Source organism: Equus caballus, chromosome 21 (genome assembly GCF_041296265.1).
Source record: "Equus caballus isolate H_3958 breed thoroughbred chromosome 21, TB-T2T, whole genome shotgun sequence".
Taxonomy (NCBI): domain Eukaryota; kingdom Metazoa; phylum Chordata; class Mammalia; order Perissodactyla; family Equidae; genus Equus; species Equus caballus.
The window spans coordinates 32,761,607-32,782,000 of NC_091704.1; the positions used below are offsets into that span (position 1 = coordinate 32,761,607).

At 43.9% G+C, this 20,394-nt stretch overlaps 1 protein-coding gene across 2 annotated transcripts in view; it reads left to right on the top strand.

Moving 5' to 3' along the window:
- Positions 1-857: 857 nt before the first annotated feature.
- The window catches only part of ARL15 (ADP ribosylation factor like GTPase 15), a 401,584-nt gene continuing 382,047 nt past the window's right edge, over positions 858-20,394 (top strand). The window contains exon 1 of one of the 2 annotated variants that reach the window (XM_070246276.1): positions 858-1,067. In XM_070246276.1, coding sequence (XP_070102377.1) covers positions 1,020-1,067 — 48 coding nt within the window. In that variant the 5' untranslated portion in view covers positions 858-1,019. The remainder of the gene's footprint in view (positions 1,068-20,394) is intronic. The other variant, XM_001494370.6, reaches the window with a different exon arrangement.

Below are 20,394 nucleotides of genomic sequence, written 5' to 3' on the forward strand. Positions count from 1 at the left end.
ATGACAATTTCCAAGTATTTTTTTTTTTAACCAGAAAATGCACAAGCGCACCTGCTTATAGATACCTTTACTTCTTAAAATGACATTGGGTCACAAACACTATATTACCTGGGTTTTTTCAGAGGGCTCATTCTAGTGTTCCTTTTCTTCATGGGCAATGGATTTGTGCTCTGTGTAATTAGACTCAAAGCATGCAAAGAGCTGACCAGCTGCTTCTTCCCGACTTATATCGAGTCCCCAAACTTTTCGTCTCTTCCTTTCACGTGGTGGAGAGTGAATTCTCCAGGGATAATCTGGCGTAACGGGGGAGCCTATTGGGTTACCTCTGGCCACATCGGGGGCTTTGGTGTACCCCCCACGGACGTCAGGCTGGAGCTGTACGTCTTCAGCTTCTCATCTGAAGGTGCGGAGGGACCACCCCCGAGTCACAGGCTCTTGCCTGTTCAGAATACCGTCCCCTACAGTTGAAGCGTGCCCGCGATGCCGTCTCCAGGCCGCAGAACCTTCAGAAATCGAGCGGGAGAGAGGCATTAAATGTCGGTGGCTACCACGCCTCCCACGTTTCAGCGCTAGCTTCTTACTGGGGGAGTGGGAGGGAACATTAAGGCTTTTTCTGCTCCGCTGTACCCAGCAAGGAGGCTACAGAAGCGGGCAGAACTGAGGCAGCGGCACCATCGGCCGATTTTTCCGCTCTTCCCAGCTCGTCCTTCCGCCTGCACCTCCCTCGCCCCCGCCCCTCCGCCCTCTTCACAGCAACCAGCGCCCTGCCTGCTCCCGCGCTTCTCTCCTGCCGCCCGCAGTGGCCTGCCTTTTATAGTCACCGCAGCCAATCAGCGCACTCCTTTCCTTCTGCCCGCCCGCCCGGCCAATGGCAGCGCCCCTTGTGTAATCGTCGGCTGCTCGGCTGCTCTCGGCTATTTTCGTTGTTGCTGGCTTTTTCAGGGGCTGCTCGCTCGCAGCCAGAGACGCTTGCTTTTTTTTCCGGGTTCGGAGCCGTTCCGGATGCTTTAGGCTGCCGGATGTCTGATCTCCGGATAACTGAGGCGTTTCTGTACATGGATTATCTGGTAGGTGCGGGGCAGGGGTGGCGTGTCGCCTCTTGGACCCCGAGTGCCCGATATCCCTGTGCCTGGAGGAACAGCCTTTTTGCTTTCTTTCTTTGGGATGGGATGCCTTTGGGGTTCTTTCTCCCGCAGCCGCCTCTAGAGCTGTGCCGGGACCTGGAGGGGCGGCCGCCAGGACGGCGGGGCCGCAGCGCCGAGGGGTGGTGGGGCTGACAGGTAAAGGTGCGGCCCGGGCCAGCCGCGCTGCGGGGCGAGCGGCGCGCTGGGGCTGCCCGAGAGATGGGGCCGCGGCCGCGGGTCGTCCCCTGCCCGCCGTCGGGTTCTTTGCTTCCCTCTGCAAAGGACTTTCCGCGGAAGCAGGAGTTTTCCGCTCTCCCTTCAGCAGAACTCCAGGTACTATTAAAGAGCCATAACCAGAATGGCTCACTAAGTGCCCGGCAGCCCCGGTCATTTGGTTGTTATTAGATCTCTAAAGCTTTGACCTCGATCGCGGACAGGGTTTAAAAGCACATTACCATAAAGTCGACGGGGCTAAACTACATCGCAGCCCGGCCAGAACTGGTCTGGGTAGGGGCAGGCATTGCCCCGCCGTTGCTGTCGTGGGTGCCTGCCGCCTTTACCCTGTGCACGGATTGGATCCCAGCTGTGCTTTTAGGCCGGGCTTGTGCTGAGAAGTTTAGGTGGGAAAAGTGTCAGCACCGTGCTGGGACGGAACACTATTTAAAAAATTGCCCTGTATGTGTGTTCTTGTGAAATTATGCAAGCACCCTGAATTGTTCCAGAAATTATGTTTCCCCAGAGCTGCCTGTTTGTGTTCCGGGGGATCCTCATTGACACTGGCTGTGTTCCATCCTATACAATTACCAGGTTTACCTTGTTAGCCGGAACCGCTATTGCAATGCAGAGTTGAAGTAGATGGTTAGAAACATTGACCCTCCTGTCATCTTGTCGGACACAGGCAGTCGGTTTTCCACTGCAGATTGGCCTGGCAGAGATTTCCCAGTGCCTTCTAGGAATTACACTTAAGGCTGTACTCAGAAAGACTGTAAATCAAGAAGTGCTGGAGAAGGACTGGTTTTATAATGTGTTACCATGTATTTGAGCTTATTTTACCTGAAGGAAATGTTTCCCCTAAAGCATGGTTGGTGATCTTGTGGGGAACGGTGGTGATCTGAGTTAACGCATGACCTTGTGAATGGAGCAGAGTCAAAATTACTGAGTTCAAATTCTGTTTTCTTGTTCATTTGTTGCTGTCAGTAACTGCCTCTATTTTTGTGATGACGGGAGGCTATCCACCCACAACTGGAGCCGGTTACCGGGATTATCTGATTATAAGCATTCTTTAAAACACAACTTGCCGTGTAGGTTGAGAGAGTTGCCAAATGTTTCTTAAAGATTGTTTTCTAAATTAAATAACTGATTAATATGTAGCCTGTCTTATAAAATACAGTACTATGGTTTTGTCTTGCAGTCTGCCCAGATTAAAGCCAAAGTTTGTTGAGAATAATTACCAAGTAGGAAAGGGTGATATTACCTATGCTACTGAGAGCTAATTTTGGATACTTAAGTGGGTAGTTTCTAAAAAGGAAGTCAGGTGATTCTGATCATTTTATTATTACTTTTATTTACTGGATGTTTTAAATTTACAAATTGCATCGCAAACCTGTCTTTGAGATGCCAAACCCACCAAAGCATTTAGTGAAAGAATTGAAAACCCCAGTTAATTACTCAAGTTAATTTCTAGATGGAGAGTCGGTTGGGAGCGGGAATGTCTGGGCTCTAGGTTCCCTTAAAAGCAGATTGATTTGTCAGTTTACTAACAGTTTTGTGGCAAAATCGATGGGCCTTGAATTTGATGTGGCCTTTTTGTTTTACCTGCCACGCCCCCACACACTCAACTTTTGCTTTCTTGTAAAAAAAAAAATCATTGTTTTGTCACTTGTCTATGCTTTTTAAAAAATTCACAAGTGCAGTGAAACAGTCCTATGAAAATCACTGGCTAATCATTGGATCTGAGAAAAACATCTTAGAGGAAATAAGTCAGTTTTTATGACTGTGTCGAGTATCCCTCTGAAAGGATTTAAGAAAATCCGTAAACGTTAACTCCAGTTTTTACTGAAACTGGACTGAAAAAAAAAAAAAAACAACCCTCCTGAGGTGGTCTTTTGTGTTTACTTTTTGCTTATCAACTTTCAGAGAAAATGATGGGCCACACATCATTCCTTTCTTCTGGCCTTTCTGATGGACTGGATTGCTCATACATAATTTTCATCTGGTGTTTATTAAAAACTAATTTCTGAAAAATGAAAATCAATTCCGTTGACTGCATCTGGGATCTTATTTTTAAAATAGGTCAATTCCCAAGTTCTTTTACTTACCTTCCAGAAAAAGTGCCCCTTTCATTTCGAGTTTGACTCTCTAGGTTTTGCTGAGCTGGTGGACTAGAGTAAGCCTCTGGCCATGCACTTGACAGGAATAATGGTGTGTGCTATCTTTTCTTCTTTTTTCTTTTGAATCGGTGTTAGACTTTCTTGTTGTTGCCTTTGGAAGCTGAAAGAGGGAGCTGTGTGTGTGTGTGTGTGTGTGTGTATGTATGTATGTATTGTCCATTGTTCTTTAGACTGGATGTTATCACTTAACCTTTTTCATTGGCAGGAGAGTGGAAAGGAAGAAAAATGAGAGACCCACAGAGGTGCTATTTTTAACAGCTTTTAATAGGATTGTGGATATTAAAAGAGATGATGAAGCTCTCTGATCTTAGAGGTTGCTGTTGATTTCTTATCTTGAAAGAAATGTTCTCAGTTAGAGGTGATAGATAAGGTGGGGGACAGGGATAGTACCTTAGTATTTAAGACAGGATTTTGTTGATTTCAGTTCAGGGAAATAGTGGTAATCTGTTAATCCTAAATAATTATATGTATTACCTGGTGCCTGACTTGGGTCCTGGCACGTAGTAGGGCCCGGTATACGTTGAAGTGCATGAATGTGAGACCGAAGGGACGATTCTGCTTTTCTCACCAGCTTCTACACGGAGACAAGATAAAATCTGTTTGGATTAGGTGTCTTGTTCTGGGGAATTCAGAATGTATCCTTCACTCTTAACTTTAAGATTATCAAGATGTCATTTGTTTAGCCTGGCTGGCAATTTAAATATAAAAATCTTAGTTTTCCTGTTGATAAGAGAGTCTGCCTAGGAGGCCACACACCTTTTCTCCATTTTTATGATGGGCTTTAAAGGCCATATTTACACCTGTCAGATCTATGGGTAAAGATTTTGCTGCTGTTTCAACAGGCAGGACGAGCAGCTTTCTCGCTGTCTTCTGACAGGTAGAACTAGTTAAGACAATGTGCAGAGCTTTTCGAGTAAGGTAAGAGAAAATAGTCAAGCTGGAATGAAAGAGAAAAACATGTCAACCAGGTTTTCCTGGGAGGTTAGACAAGATCAATTCCTAGATTCCTTTCAGTTAAATTTTTCTTTTGTCCTGATTAAATGTGTTGATTGGTCTGGATTTCACCTTTTGCCCCCCTTCTGCCATCAAAATGACAGCAATAAAACTTGTTATGCTTTGTGTAATGCCTATGATGATTAAATGAGATAATGGAGGGAAAGCAATTTATAAACAGCACATTGCTTTTCAGATGTGAAATGCTAATGTGTTATAATTACGATGCCGATATAATTCTTATACTTCCTGTGGAATGACTCTTCCTGCTCAGTGGTGAATATTGGCCTAGCTTTTAAACTAGTCTCAGTATTTGGAAAGATTTGGAGTGGTAATGAGCCTGCAGGAAGTCACAAGACTTTCTTGAGGATTGTTTAATACCTAGAAAAATAAAACCATATTCTAATATTTTTATTAATCCATTCAACAAATATTTATGAAGCCTCTGCCTTGTGCCTGGCCTTGAAAGTTGTGAGGGATGAGCACCCTACCAGGATCCCCTTGCCTGTAGGACCGGCAGGCTTGTGGCTCTGTGGCAGAACAGGTTGGATAAGGTACATAGGGGAGGAGGCAGCTTCTGACGTGCTCCTTAGCTTTCTGCTACTTTTCTTCTATTTTAAATGTGTTTCTTTGTTTTATTGTGAACTAAAATGCAAAGGTGAACTTGCAAATGTGGTAACTAAATATGCTTGATGAGTCTTGGATGCCGGTTGTCACTTAACCATCATTGCATTTATGTGTGGTGTTTGAGATTTAATAAAGCTGGGCTTCTAGATTTCTTCCTTGTATAGATTGGTGAACCTGGCCCAGTTTCTTGGTCACAGCTGTACCTGCCACTATAAAAATTCGTGTGTCAGTGGGGAACATCTGGTGAGAGAGGTAGATGGATCAGCACAAATCCATCACCATTTGCAGGGTAAAAACCAACTAACCAACCAACCAACCAAGAATGGAAGTTCATGATGTCCTACGAAGAACAGAGCTCATCGGTACCAGTAAGTCATAAATGAGCCTGTTCGAAAAGGCACATTTGTGATTTTTATCTGATGTTCAGTTATCTTAAAGTGCTTTTAACCCTGAATGCTGATGAACATAGGTAGTGTGTTGTGACTATGGTCAAACTGACTATAAAGTAATAATATAGGTCAAGCATTTTTTTAGTCTTAACTGCAGTTGGATTAGGCAGAATCACATAAATAGTCTTTTACTAATCATAAGATAAAAATGTGAACACAATAAACACATCTACCATCTTGGAGTTCTTACAGCAAAAAAGTTTTAAGAGGGGCTGGCCCAGTGGCACAGTGGTTAAGTTCGCATGTTCCGCTTCGGCAGCTGGGGGTTCACCGGTTCAGATCCTGGGTGCACACCTACACACCACTTGTTGGGCCATGGTGTGGCAGGCATCCCACATATAAAGTAAGGAAGATGGGCATGATGTTAGCTCAGGGCCAGTCTTCCTCAGCCAAAAAAAAAAAAAAAAAAGATTGGCAGCAGATGTTAGCTCAGGGCTAATCTTCCTCAAAAAAAAAAAATGGTTTTAAGAGCATCCATATCCTTAGGCAGGAACTTTGCTGTAAAGGCATTAGCTCTGGTCCTCGAGCTCCTGTGGCTCTAGTCTGGTAGTGTGAGTCCTAGGAGAGGACACACAGGGCACGTGAGTCATGCCCTCTGGGAGCTTGCATTCTAAAGGATGCCAAAACCATGTGCTTGTTGGCATGCTGGGGGTGGGGAGAGTTAAGCATATGAGTTATGAAGGTGAAAACAGCTAACATGTATTGAGCACTTACTGTGTGCCAAAGTTGTAAGTACTTTCCACGTGTAATGGCATTAAACCGAGACCCAGAGAAGTGTAATTTCCCCAAGTTCATGCAGCTGACAAGCAGTAGAGCTGGGATTGTGGCCCTGGAGCCCTCCCTCTCACTGCCTTCTTCCCAGCTTGGTGTTAAAGCTGTTGGAATGCAGTTGAAATTTTTACCGTGTATTTCACGTAAATGCTATGCTGCTGCTTAAGGAAAGCGGTCCATAAAAGTGGTCCTTGACCAAGTAAAAGAAACCAGGGGCCGGGAGCAGGCTGACTGATGTTCCCGCCTCCTCAAGGACTTCGCTCTGCTAAATGACCGTTAAGGAGGAGGCTGGATAGAAAGATAGATAGAAAGCTGTGTTGTGTCCTGAGCTTTCTGCCACAGTGTCCTGACTCTGGTCACTGAGCTGACCTTCAGCATCTAATGCTTCTTCAAATGACCACAAATGGGTTTCCAGGCAACCGTGTTACTCAGACCCCCAGTGTCGCTTCAGGGCTAACTTCATGTCTGCCAGAAGCCCCAGTTTTCTTTTGAAGAGGTCACTGAGACTCAGGATCTGTTTGTCAGTTTATGTGAAGTCTGCTATGCTCCTTTATCAAGTGCCTTCTGGGGAGTGGGGCTGTCGGAGCAGACATGAGGCCCCAGGTGGTCTATTCCTTATGGATTTCATTTGGGCAAAGTCCCCTGATGACATTAACTATAAAGGGTTTCTTTCTGAGGTAGATTGGTAGATTTAGAGAAGGAAAGATTTTTTTGTTAAGGTCTGGTGACTGCATTGTCAATAAGAAGGAAGCAGGAATTTCCCTTGATACTTCTTACAGATTGAATTAATTATGAGTTTTATTTTGGAGCCTGCAGCCCCCTTTAGTTGCGCACTGGCTTTCCCCCGGCATCTCCCCAAATGCTTCAGGTGTTTGGATGAGTCTGTGTAGCCCAGTGCTGGTTGACCCTCATTTTTGAGTGTCTGTAAAGTGTTTGGGCACATTGATGTCTAGCAGGCCCAGCTTCATGGGTATGCGGCCACGGGGGCCGGTGTTTAGAAGGGCCCCACGCTTGGTTTGATGCTCTGTGGTCACCATCTTGAAATTCTTAATTTTTGGCGCTTTGCGTTTTCATCTTGCACCCAAATTTGTGTAGCCGGTCCTGACTTCTAGTGCTAAAGTAAAGCCATGGGGATATCCCTTGAATGACCCCAGGGCAGTGGCCATCATCTGAGTACGTAACTTGCATCAGTGCTGGGTCCTTGACCATCTTGATCACCAATTTATCACCAGAATCCAGTCTGGTACCTGGTAAATAGGGGACTACGTACCAAGCACGGTGCAGTGTTTTACTTGTACCACCTAATTTAATTGTCCCAACAATCCTGTTAACCAGATACTACTGACTTACAGAAGGCTTACTGACTTAGGAAAGAGGGAGGTTGAGGCTCTTCGAGGTGGAGTATTGGTCAGGATCGTGTAACCAGTGGAGTGTCCGGACTAGGGTGTGAGCCAACTTGGCATTTCTAAGCCCATGCTTGTGAGCATTATTCAGTGCTGCCAACCTAATAGTAATAGTTGTTGAGAGGATGAGTGAGAGGTGCCGCCTGAATCATAGACGCCATGCTGGAAGTTCAGGGGTCCTATCAGTGCTGCTGTCACATGGTTCCTTGAGGAAAGCCCTCCGGCTTGGGAAACGGTGGGTTAGGACCTTAAGGTGAGAGAGTTTACTCACTGATTTACTTTCCTTTGTTGACCTGCTGTCTCCTTCACTCTTTTGCATAAACGTTGGCGTTCTGCTCTTTGGTTCACAGCCAAACACACCTACTTGATTTCGATAGCAACTAACCATTTGAAAAGTTAGATTTGCAGGACCATCTCATTTATCAGGTTCCTTTTTACCTAGATTTGCTGGGAACTGCTCTGACCTCTAGACTGCTTCTCTCAGGCTTGAGGACTTGTCTCCTGGTAATCATGTCCATGTCTCCCTAGGGGAATTCCCATGGGTTCTTTTTCAACTGGATCGCCACTTCTCTGGCCTCTCACTCTTGGGGGAGGCAGATGTGAGTCTGGCGCCCTCCCAGGACCGTTGATTGAGATGCAGAAGGGCTGCATCTGTTCCTAATCAATCTGTGCATGGACTCAGGAGCTAAGATGAAATACAGTTCCTTCAAAGTTTTGTTTTCAGTAAATACAAGTATTCAGAAAAGTACAGAAAATAATTAAATGCGTTTCTGTGTACCTGCCTCCCTGATTGAACAGTTGTTAACATTTTGCCATTTTAACTTCAAAACTCTGGTGCTCTCTTACAACAAGAAAAGCAACTTTAAGGCTACAGCTCAAGCCTGCTGCTCCCTCGTGCTGTCTTCCTCCTCCTTTCTCAGTGGTGGCGCTGTCCCAAAGTTGGTGGGTGGTGTTCTCATGTATGTTTTTGCATTTTTATTACGTTTGCATGTATGCATAAATAATAATTAGTATTGTTTTGCGTGTGTTAACAATTTTACAAAAATTGTAACATACCACCCTTAGCTTTTTGGAACTTGTTTTACTTCTCTCATGTTTTTGAGATTAATAAATATTGCTGTATGTGTCAGTAGACGCGTGTTTTATATTTCAGGTTTGAATTTTACCATGTCTGGTTTTATATGTAGAGATCTTATTTGGATTTTGTGAGAAGCTCACAGAAGAGAGTAGGTGTTGGTTTTGAGGCATAGTTGTGTGTGTGTGTTTACTTGTTTTTAGTACTACATGATAAATCACAAATTATTTAATAAAATTTTATGGGCATTTCAGTCTTTATTATCATTCATCAGTTTGTTTTACAGCTTACAACAATCGTTTTGTGATCATATTAACACATATACAGGTAAACATATATATATATATATATATATATTTATATTCTTGCCTGTGCAAGGACTGAAATTATTTTGGTAACATGTTTATTATTAAAGTGAAAGCTTAGTAAAGGAAATTTGGAAAGCACAGCAAAGTACATTGGGGGAAAACATGTCTGTTATCTAGCAACCCATAGAGAAACAGCTGACATTTTTTAATCCTGCATCATAATGAAGATATAGTTTTATAACCTTTTTATACTTATGAATGTTTAAATTTTAACAATTTCTCTTCTGCAATGTTAATTTTCTATATTATACTGGTAAGCCATAATTTTCGTAACTAATCACCTTTTCATTGAATATTTAATGTTTGTTCCAGTTTGGTCTGTTATATAAATAATGCTGCAATGGACATTTCATATAAACTCTTCTGATATTTTACTACAGTGTGTTGTAAGGAGCAGTAGTTCTCTAGTACTTTAATGAGTCTTACTACAAAAAGGGGTTCCAGTGCCAAGTAAGTTTGGAAACTGGGTCAAACAAGTTTCTTTATTGTACAGCCTTTAATATGCAAACGTACATGGTGACTCTCTAAAGGGAGATTATTACACGCATAGTTTCTAATCCTTTGGAGTACTGTTGCTTTATGATCAAGTTCTAGAAGTAGATTTGTAGGGTCAAAAGATAACCAGCATTTATTGCTCTTGATATTGATTAAATAAGTTAGTATTTGCAAGGTACTTACAACAGTGCCTGGATATAATCAGCTACTGTTTGTCAAGTCAAAGTTATTTAATAGCAAAGTTGGTGATAATGACGATAGTTAATATTTACTGAGAATTTACTCTGTCCTAGATTCTGCAGGCAGTGCTTAATATGCACTCATCAGTCATTTAGTCCTTTCAACAACTCTCTGAGAGGTGGAAGAACCATTATTATTCCTATTTTATGGATGAGGAAACTGGCGGGCAGGAGGAATTGAGTAATCATAGCCTCAGTTGTTATGAGGGCTGGTAGCGCGTCTGTAATCTTAATCTGTACATATTTTTATAATTGCAATAGAGAAGAAAACTTGGTTTGAAGTCCTGTATTTGATTTCCTCCTGGAATAGCTAGCTTTCTTTCCATTGTTTCTTTCTAATTCTATGATTTAAGTGAACATAAAGTTGTCTTAATTTATCATTCATTCACTTAAACAACTCTAACATGTTATAGGCCTTTTATGTTCTGGCACTGTCCTGGGCTCTAGGAATCTATGAGTGAATAGGACGTTGGCCTGCTCTCAAGGAACTTACAACTCTTGTAGAGATGAAAAGTGAGCAATTACATTTGGGAGTAGCATATTCTATTTAGAAGGAAATAAAGGGTACTAAGGGAGTATATAAAGGGGAAACTTAACTGAGACTTGAGGGCCAAGGACAGCTTCCCAGAGGAGTCATTTCTTCTCTGCAACATTGAAGTTGAGTAGAGTTGGCCCAGTGACAGGCAGGGCCAGGGCCAGGCAGAGGAACAGCTGGTGCAGAGACTTAGGGGTGAGTAACCCGTCACTTCAAGGAACTCCAAGGACTGGGTGTGGCTGGAGCAGTCAGGAGCAGTGGCTACGCGTGAAGCTGCAGAGCCCCGCTGGGATCATACAGGAGCCTTCAGAGTTTGCCTGCACTGACGCGGTCAGATCTGGCTGCCGTGGGAAGAAGGATTGGAAAGGAGCCCCAACGGGAGCAGGAAGACCAGTTAGGAAGATGCTGATTCAGGAATGAAATGATGGTATTCACAACCAGGTAGGGGCAGAAGGGATGCAGAAAAGTACGTGGATTTAAGCAACATTTAAGAATTGCGAGAATTTTGTAATTAGATGTAGAAAATGAGAACAAAGGAAATTTTAGGGATAATTCTCAGGTATTTGGTTTGAGCATCGTTTTGCTTATCTATTATTGAGTAACAAACTACCTTAAAAGAGTGGTTTAACATAAAAACATCTTATTTTACTCATGAATCTGGAGGTAAATCGTGTTCAGCTATGCTGTTCTTGCTTAGGATCCCTATGAAGTTACAATCAGGGTGGCTGGGGTCATCAGCGCCTGGTCATACACTTGTCTGGCATCTGGGCTGGGAACACACAGATAGCTTGGTACTGGAAAAACTTGAACTCCTGGGGCATCTTTCTTCATGTGGCCTTTCTACATGATGCCTCAAGGTAGCTGCATTTCTCACATCCAGGCTAAAGGCTTGCAGAGTGAATGTACCAAGAGGAACTGGCAGGAGCTGCTGGTCTTTTCTACCCTAGCCTCAGCAGTCGTGCAGCATCATTTGTACTGCATTCTCTTCATCAAGACAGTTACAAACGCATGCTCAGGATCAAGGGCAGGAGACGGACACCACCTCTTGGTGGGAGGAAATTGAAGCATTTATGGGCATGTTTTAGAACCATCACAGGCATTGGGCTGGCTAATCTAGTCATGTACTGTGGTGGGTAGCACTTGAAGGAATAGCACGATGGGAAGAAAACAAGGAGTTTGATTTTGGTGTTACCAGGTTTGTGCTCCTTGTGCAAAATCCAACTTGAGGTTTCATGTAGGTAGATGGGAGCTCAGAGAGGTCTCTTGGAGATGGAGTTAAAAATAATAGGTAACAGTTATTGTTACTTACCATATACTGTTACTATATTATTACTGTCATCATGTGGGAGGCACAGTGCTAAGTGTTTCTCATGCGTTATTCTTTTACTATTATCATTTTAGAGATGAGAAAACTGAGGCTTAGAGAAATTGAGTGTCGTGGCCATGATGTGATGGAACCACAACTTGAACTCAGGTCTGGCGAATGTCTGACCTCACATTCTTAACCACTTAGTTGTAGCCTTAGATTCAATTATCATCTGAAGCCATGGCTACAAATGAGCTCGCCCAGGGGGAGTTGTGCAGAATGGGAAGAGAGGAACCCTAAGGAAGCCCAGTGCCTTGGTCAATGCCGGCACATAGTAGGCACACAGCTTTTGTGGGATCAGCACAAGAAAAGGAACCTAAAAAGGAGCCTGAGAGAAAGAGAACCAAAAGGTTGGAAGAAAACCTGGAGAGTGTCCTTCAAGTAGGCTGAGAAGAGGTACTTTCCAGAAGGAGGAAGTAGCCAATTGTGTTAAACGTTGTCCAGAGATCATGGAAGATAATGGCTGAAAAGTGACTCTCATTCACGTCAGTGGTGACCTTGGCCAGTGCGCTGTCACAGGCCAGGTGGAAGGTGAGGAAATGACGCTGCTGCAGTTAAGTCTATCAAGAAATTTCACCATGAAAGAAGAAAGATAGCACTGACTAGAGGGGTGTGCAGATTGAGGCATTGTTTTCCTTTTTTAATTTTTTTGGTGAGGAAGATTGGCCCTGCACTAACATCTGTTGCCAATCTTCCTCTTTTTGCTTAAGGAAGACTGTTTCTGGGCTAACGTCCATGCCAGTCTTCCTCTATTTTGTATATGGGTTGCCGCCACAGCATGGCTTGATGAGTGGTGTTTAGATCCGTGCCTTGGATCTGAACCCTAGAACCCAGTACCACTGAAGTGTGTGTGAACTTAAGCACTAAGCCACCAGGCCAGCCCCATAGTTTTCCTTTTCAAATGGAACTGAACTTGAGATGGTTAAATGCTGATGAAGTAGAATTTGAGGTCATTTTGCTGAGTATGACTGAAATATCGTGGGGTAGGGGTTTGAGTGCATGGGTCTGAGGAACCTATAGTGAAGAATGAAGGCAAGAGATGACCAGGGACCCAGAAGCATTGATTGCTGTGTGCTGAAGTCAGAGACCATGACTGAATGATGCCCCAAGTCTAGTGGCTGTGTGCCTTTATTTTTTTCCTTCTAGACTTTGTAGCTGTTTGGGTGTAGGTTTCAAGAAGGTGGGCAATGAGCTTGATAAGGGTTAGGATTTTTCCAAAGTGAGTCATTGGGTGCATAACGGGGTAGAGGAATTCAGGACACTGGCAAGAAAATGGTTGAAGTGATAGACTGAGCTCTGAGTTAATGGAGAGGAAAGAAGGCATATAGAAAGAGGATGCAAGGGACTAGTGGTCTTGATGAGGCTGAACAATAGGTGGTGTTTGGAGTAACTGTTCAGAAGACTGCAGGGAGAGGAAGTCCAACGTGGGCAGACAGTAGGGTGTATGAATTTAAGATTGCGGAGGTAGAGCAGTTCGAGGGGAGGCTCCAATGTGTGGCTCTGGTCAGCAGCTGAAGAGATGGGGAGGTTAGAAGGCGGAAGAGGAAATACAGCTAAGGTGTGGGATGGAGCATCTTCATGGGTGGTGAAATAACCGGGACCAGGGCAGGATTTAGATTGGAGCGACAGGCTGAGCCAGATTCAAAAATCCTCAGTGAATGAGGGGAAGGTGGACCAGTGCCTTTGACAAGGAGAGGGAGACAGTGCTAGGTACCAGAGCTCGTTGTCCTGAGTCTTGAAAGGAGCAAGGGAGAAGGAGTGGTCTGGACATCCTCGAGGGTGATCTTGAGGGATTGGCTTAGCTCACAAGGTAGAGGGGACATTTAACAAAGCTGTGGTGGGTGTAGAGGATTCGTGTCAGGGTTGAGCACTGCAGGCTTGGAATTGAAGTGCCTGACTCCACCACTCTGACTATAGCTTGGCAAGTTATTTAACTTCTCAGGGCCTCACTTTCCTCCTCTGCAAAGCAGGGATAGTAAGCGTAACTACCTTGGGTTTGTTGTGCGGATTAACTGAAATAGTGTGTGTACTCTAGAACGGTGCCTGATGCCACCTTTTCTACCACCTCCTCTTGCTCATCACCGTAGCAAAAAAACCTCACAAAAGTTTCACAGCGCTTATATTGGCAGCCTCTTTCTAAGAGCCTTATGAGGTAGGTACTAGCATCATCTCCATTTTTCAGATGGTAAACTGAGATGCAGAAAGCTTAATCAACTTGTTTAAAGAAATACAGCTAGTAAGAGGCAGAAATGGGATTTTATCCCAGGAAATCTGGCTCCAAAGCCCTCCCTCTTAACCAGTACTGCATAATTAATGCGTATTAACTGCACCACCATCCCCACCTGCGCCGCCATTGTCACCATCACTGTGGCAAAGCGTTCTATGGAAAGGTTAGGGAGGGAGGGGCCTAGTGTGAGGCTGGCTTGTTGCAGACCGAGGCACAGAGCAGTGCGGGGTGAGGTAACTGTAATATGAAAGATGGTAGAATCAAGTTAGACCGTCTCTCAAAATAATTTGATTTAGCAGTTGCCTGGTTAGTAAGTTGGGAAAAGCTTAGGCCCAAGTTAGTTGTGTTATGGAGGGAATCCTAGTTCAGTTAAGTAAACCCACAGCACAATTACCTGATTCTTAAGACCCTCAGCCTGTACTTTTCTGCTAAGAGGGGTTGCATTCCAAGGGAACCCTTGTCCCTGGGGAGGGAGGAGACTGGACTCTCTCAAGGGACTTGGTCACCGTGTCTCTATCACAGGGGCTGTGTCTCCTTGGCGGGCCCCCGGGGTTTGGGTCCCTGCTGGCTCCAGACTCCCAGGGCAGAGAACTGGTGGTGCTGAGTCCAGAAGCTGATCAAGAGGCCCAGGCTGAGGCCTTTCAGCTGGACTGAAAGACAGTTGCAGGCAGCTCGTTGGGGCCAGGAGTTTATCTGGTCAGGGCAGCCTGTGAAGTTAGCCCGTATGTGTTATGTCTGAAACAATCACGCAGTAATCTGGATGCATTGATAATAGAGCTGAAGTGACCTGGGTGATCCTGACTTCCATCTAGTTAAAATGATCGCAGAACATAGTATTGCAGAAATGATTTTTGGTTGGAGAGCTCACCTTTCCCTCTTATTCTTATTTAAACTGTCTCTTCTTCCAGCCTTTCACCTCAAAAACTGAACTGAGGCTCCCTCCAGGGCTGCCCCTGGGGCTGCCTTAGACAGTTAAGCTTACTGGATACTGCACAGAGGTACCCAGCTCAGCTTGCCAAGGTACCCACTGTGCATTGGCACAGTGGTGCCTAATGGGCTAGCGGTGGTCCTGCCTCAGGTCTTTGTTCCTGTCTCTGTTACAGGACAAAGCACAGCATGTCACAGTGCAGGGCCGGGTTGTGGGCCTCTTTGTCTTCTCAGACGCTGGCACAGATACACAAGATAGGTGCTAAGCCGCTGGTTGGACTGAGAGGCTGCAGTGAGTGATGGTTAAGGGCACTGACCTTGGAGCTGGACTTTGCATCCTGGGTCTGTCACTTACCTGCTGTGCAGCCTCTGGGCCTCAGGTTTCTCATATGCAAAATGGGCATCATAATAGTACCTACCTTGCAGAATTGAGTCAAAATATAGAAATCATTTGAGAGAGAGCCTAGCACCATTCGCACTGTAAAAGTATTTGCTATTAGTGCATTGTGACTTTGTATATAAAGCAAGGACTTATGATACTGTTGTTACCCTAAAAATTCCACTCCAGTTCTATTCATTTTTCTAGTACTAGCCTTTCAAAAATCTTTCTGCCTCTACCTAATAAACATAGCACTGGGTTAAAGATATTGCAGCTGCCTGTTGGTGTTTTAAGTGGCAGCTATTTCTGATTTACATGGGTGAAAGGTCCTGGCATAGCATACGGTGGCCCACATCTCTCTGAGGGCTGGTTCTGCTTATAGCTGTTACATAAGTTTGGCCAAATGAGACGACTCACTTTAAATAGGCAAGTTTTCTCAAGTCCTGCTCTAGAATTATATTATTGTGTAGAACTCTCAACTTCTGTTTTGTTGGAATCAAACAGTTTGAAAGTTAAGTTTCTGCTGTTGAGAACTTCCCCCCTCAGCACATGATTGATGGGCCAGCTCTTCTCTGCCGTCTTCCCTTTGAATGCTTCCTGAGAGCCAGCATGCTGTAGAGGACAGAGCACTCTGCTGCTGATTTATTGCATAACGTGGCTGTTCTTTGTCATTTTGAATGTTTCCTGAGTGCGGCTGGTTCTTTTTGCAGGTCCCAGTGCTAGATGTAGAAAACCCCTTGTGATTATTGCATTTCTCTTTCTCTGTTTTTATATAGAAATATTGTGCTTCTGCATTATTCACTAGGGGTATTTCTCTTAGTGTAGCATATTTTTCCCCATGATTTGTTGGGTTTTCAAGATGCGTGTTTTAAAGACTGGGTCGTTTAGACTGGATTATTTGATCATTCCTGGGTTTCCCTTGCATTTCTTAACTTTTTCAGGGCCCTTGCTGACCTGACCTTGGCTATGGGCAGGATTACTTCTTGAGCCTGAAGTGGAGCTGTTCTCTATCATTTCTGTGGACTCAGGCTGTAATTTTTCTGTAGCCTGAGTGTATGGGAAATAGATTCCTGTGCTAGTGATGTTTTGATTTTCTCCCAAATATGTCTTTATTTGGGGAAAATGCCTAATTGTGTTGGTCATCTTTGGAAATAGCCATGAGTGGATATTTTCCCTTTCTTGTCTTCTGAGTGCTTACAGTTTTATCACAAATAATTGATTTTGTAAGCTTCATATTTGTCTTGAATAGTTTCATAGAACAGACTTAGTAAAAATTTTCTCTTTTGATTCTATGTCAAGAAGATATCTTCAATTGCTCATTTTAAAACTCTTCAAATCAGACTCTTTGTTATGTAGGGGAACACGTGTAATGAAACAAGTTGCTGCAAAAGTTAAAATTTTAAAGACCTATGCAAGAAGTGATGCATATTTTAATTCTTCATACACAGGTTGTCTTGAGTAAGCCAACATAAAAATGCATGATTATGAAGAAATGAAGGAGATGAAGAATCAAGATTTAACAAGCTCATTGATGGTTTGGCTCTCTCCTCTCTTTTAAAGCAGTTCTCTTCTCTTTCCCACATCCAGAGTGCTTGAGAGTTTATTTCCGAGGGGCCAGTCCTGTGGCCGAGTGGTTAAGTTCGCGCGCTCTGCTTCAGCGGCCTAGGGTTTTGCCAGTTTGAATCCTGCGTGCGGACGTGGCACCGCTCATCAAGCCATGATGAGGCAGCATCCCATATGCCACAACTAGAAGGACCAACAACTAAAAATACACAATTATGTACTGGGGGACCTTGGGAGAAAAAGGAAAAATAAACTGTTTTTTTTTTTTTTAAAGATTTTTATCTCCGAGGCAAAGATTATTTATCCCAATTGCTTTACATTATTGCACTGAGTGAGATTAAAACAACAGCAGCAACGACAAATGAATATCCCTCTAAGAGTGGGTATGGTAGCATTTTCCTGGGTATTCAAAGTTCACAAAAACTTTTGTTTTTACTGAACAACATTTTAGTCAGTGTTTATTTTCTTGATACAAAGTGACTTTAGGGCCCCAATTTTAATTCAGATGTACAGCCCTGTGTTCAAATACTGAACTACAGTAAGAAAAGAATCTGCTAGCTTTTAAAATATTCATGAAGGGTGTATGTCAGATGAGTTTTGGGAGAAGAAAAGCCCTACCCCGCTTCCTCCCAGCCTGTCTCCCTTCTTCCTGTCGAACTTTCCTCACTCAGCAAATACTTACCGACATCGTATGTTTGTTAGGCACCAGGGCATTGTAGACACTACAGGAATAACTCTTTATCTACTGAACTGCAGCCTGAAACCGTGACTGTAATACAGTTCTTTGCTGGTGGGAAACCCCAGATGATGGGCTAGAACACAGCAGTCTAACTGTTTCTGTAAAGGGCCAGCTAGTAAATATTTTAGGCTTTGCAGACTAGAGTCTCTGCCTTAACTACTCAACTCTGCCTTTGTGGCATGAAAGCGGCCACAGATGATATGTAAATAGATGGATGTGGCTGTGTTCCAGTAAAGCTTTATTTATAAAAACAGGCGGGGCACCAGATCTGGCCCACGGATTGTAGTTTGCCAACCACTGGGCTGGGAGAACAGGATTTACTTCCTTGAAGAAGAGAGGCGCTATTTCATTATCTTATTTTTCATTGGCGTCAGAATTTTGGTTTTTGTACTTGCAGGAGACCTTTAAATAAGGAGACAATCTGATCAGTAGCTTCAGTTGTTTGAAGGGCAGACGCAGGACCCTGTGAATCTCCAGAAAGCAGACTACGACGAGAGGGTCAAAATTAGAGGAAGGCAGGTATTGGTTCAGGGTAAGAAAGAACTTTCTTATCATAAGGTTTGTTCATCTGCGTTGAATAGGAAATGACAAAGCAGAAGCTGCTCCCCACCTGTTCGGGACATTCTAGAAGGGGTTCATGCATCGAGCGAGGAGGTAAAGTAGACGGAAGGTTCCTTTCAATTTCCCCTACTTAGCATTTGCTCCTAATACATGAGGCAGTCTCTCTTCACTTTACCATGAGTTATTTAAAAATATTTGCAGTGTAGGAGGATTTCAAATGTTTCTTTTCCTTTCCTTTAAGCAATGGGGTTCTTTTTTTTCAACCAGTTTTATGCAGAACTCAGATATATAAAAAAAAAAATAAACGATATTTTATTATACATGATTTTTACAAGTTTATACTTATGATATTTGCGTGTGTTGTGTTATATATTATTCTTATATATTATTATCAGCGAGGACAGTGAAGCTGCTTTGATAGGCACAAAACTGAATTAGATTTACATGAATGTAATTTCCATCCATTTAGATGCATGAGAACTGAAGGCTCATGCTCTAAGTTTCTTGTCTTCTACGTTTTATTCCTTCTTTTTTGTGACGTTACGGAAAAACAGGATTTCAATAGAATTATAGTTGCAAAGATTACAGATTTTAAAGTAATTCAACCTTAAATTATTCTTCAGTCAGAAGATAGAATACAGGTTTTATCCTGAGGCTTGTCCCCAGTTTCCTCCCCCCACCAAAAAAGTCACTCTGGCAGCACAAGGGGGTGTGTGGGTGGTCTCCAGTGTCTTATGATTTCGTGTACAGTACATTTGAGAATGTGTTTTTCTTCATTCTCTAAAATATTAAAAATTCATTTTGCTCTTTAAAAATAACTCAAGTATCCAGCTGCCCCTTTGGAACCCTACCTGGGGTGTAGAGTTTGAAAACTACTGGTTTAGAGTCAGACCTAGGTGGAAATCGAAGCTCTGTTACTTACCAGCCCTGTGCTTGTAACCGTCAGGTTTTCCTCTGACAGACAGGCCTAGAAATCCCCCCCTGCCCTCATTGTGAGGACTGAGTGAGACGAGAGCGCAAAACATCCCGTAGTTTCTTAATAAATGGCATTTTGAGATAATTGCAGCTGGCCTTCCTTTTCCGTTGTATTGTGTGTGGCTCCATGCGATTTCATTAGGTGTGGTTTCACTTGCCTTTACTAGAAATGGTTCACCATCTTAAAGGAACCCTTGACTAGGAACTCGGTCCTTTGAAATGCCGATTACTCCCTTGAGAGTAGTGGGCTTGTGAGGGGTGTAGCTCGCCCTGTTTGTGGGTTGTGATCCCATCTTCTGGCCTGAGGGGAGAGAGAGGAGTGTGGAGAGACCCAACCTCCCTGAAGGAGGGTAGGAGTTTAGGAGGCTTACTTACCCACACAGTCAGAAGCAAGAGCAATGAGTATGCAGACTCTTCTTTTGAGATTTTTACGTCGACTGCCCCATCTCTGTCTTAACAGTAATTAGCAGTAAAAGCCACTCACTAAGAAGGGCCCAAATGCACACCTTTGGAGAAAGTGAACAGCAAGGAAAGGGGTGAGGGCTTGTGCCCTTTGGCAGCCAGATTTTAGGCTTAGGGGTAGGAGAAGATGTACAAGACCTAGGAAAAGTGGTGTCCTTTGGGAAAGGAAAGGGAAATAGGCTGAGTCCCCGGGGACCAAAAGGAGTTAGATCCCAGCAACCTGAGTTGGGCCCAGGGAGCCCGGGGTCTTCACATAAAACCCCAGGTAGTGCCTTGACTATCTTGGCTGGGGTCATTTGTTTTCAGCAGGTCTAAGAAAGTGCTATGGCTGTTCGTGTAAGTCTTCAGTTTGGGCGCATCAGATGCTGAAGAGTGGCCCAAAGAAAATGGTCCTGAAACCAGGTCCTAGACAGGAGCCAGACAAGATCCCGAGGGGCCTGGAGGTTATGGTAGGGAGTTGAGTTTCATTTAAAATTACTTGTAAACTAGTAAATGGTTTTAAGTGGGAGGTGATAGGACCTGATTTGTGTATTGAAGACTTGCTCTGGCTGCTGCCTGCAGACTGGATTATCCAGGGGCAGGAGGGGAACCAGGGTTGGGGGAGACAAGGACACCACACGACAATGACAACACACACACGCGACACGGCACCTGTTGGGGGAGCTAGTCCACGTCCCTGCAGTAGACGTGGGTAGCTTGGCCTGGGCTTCAGTGGGTCTGAGAGAA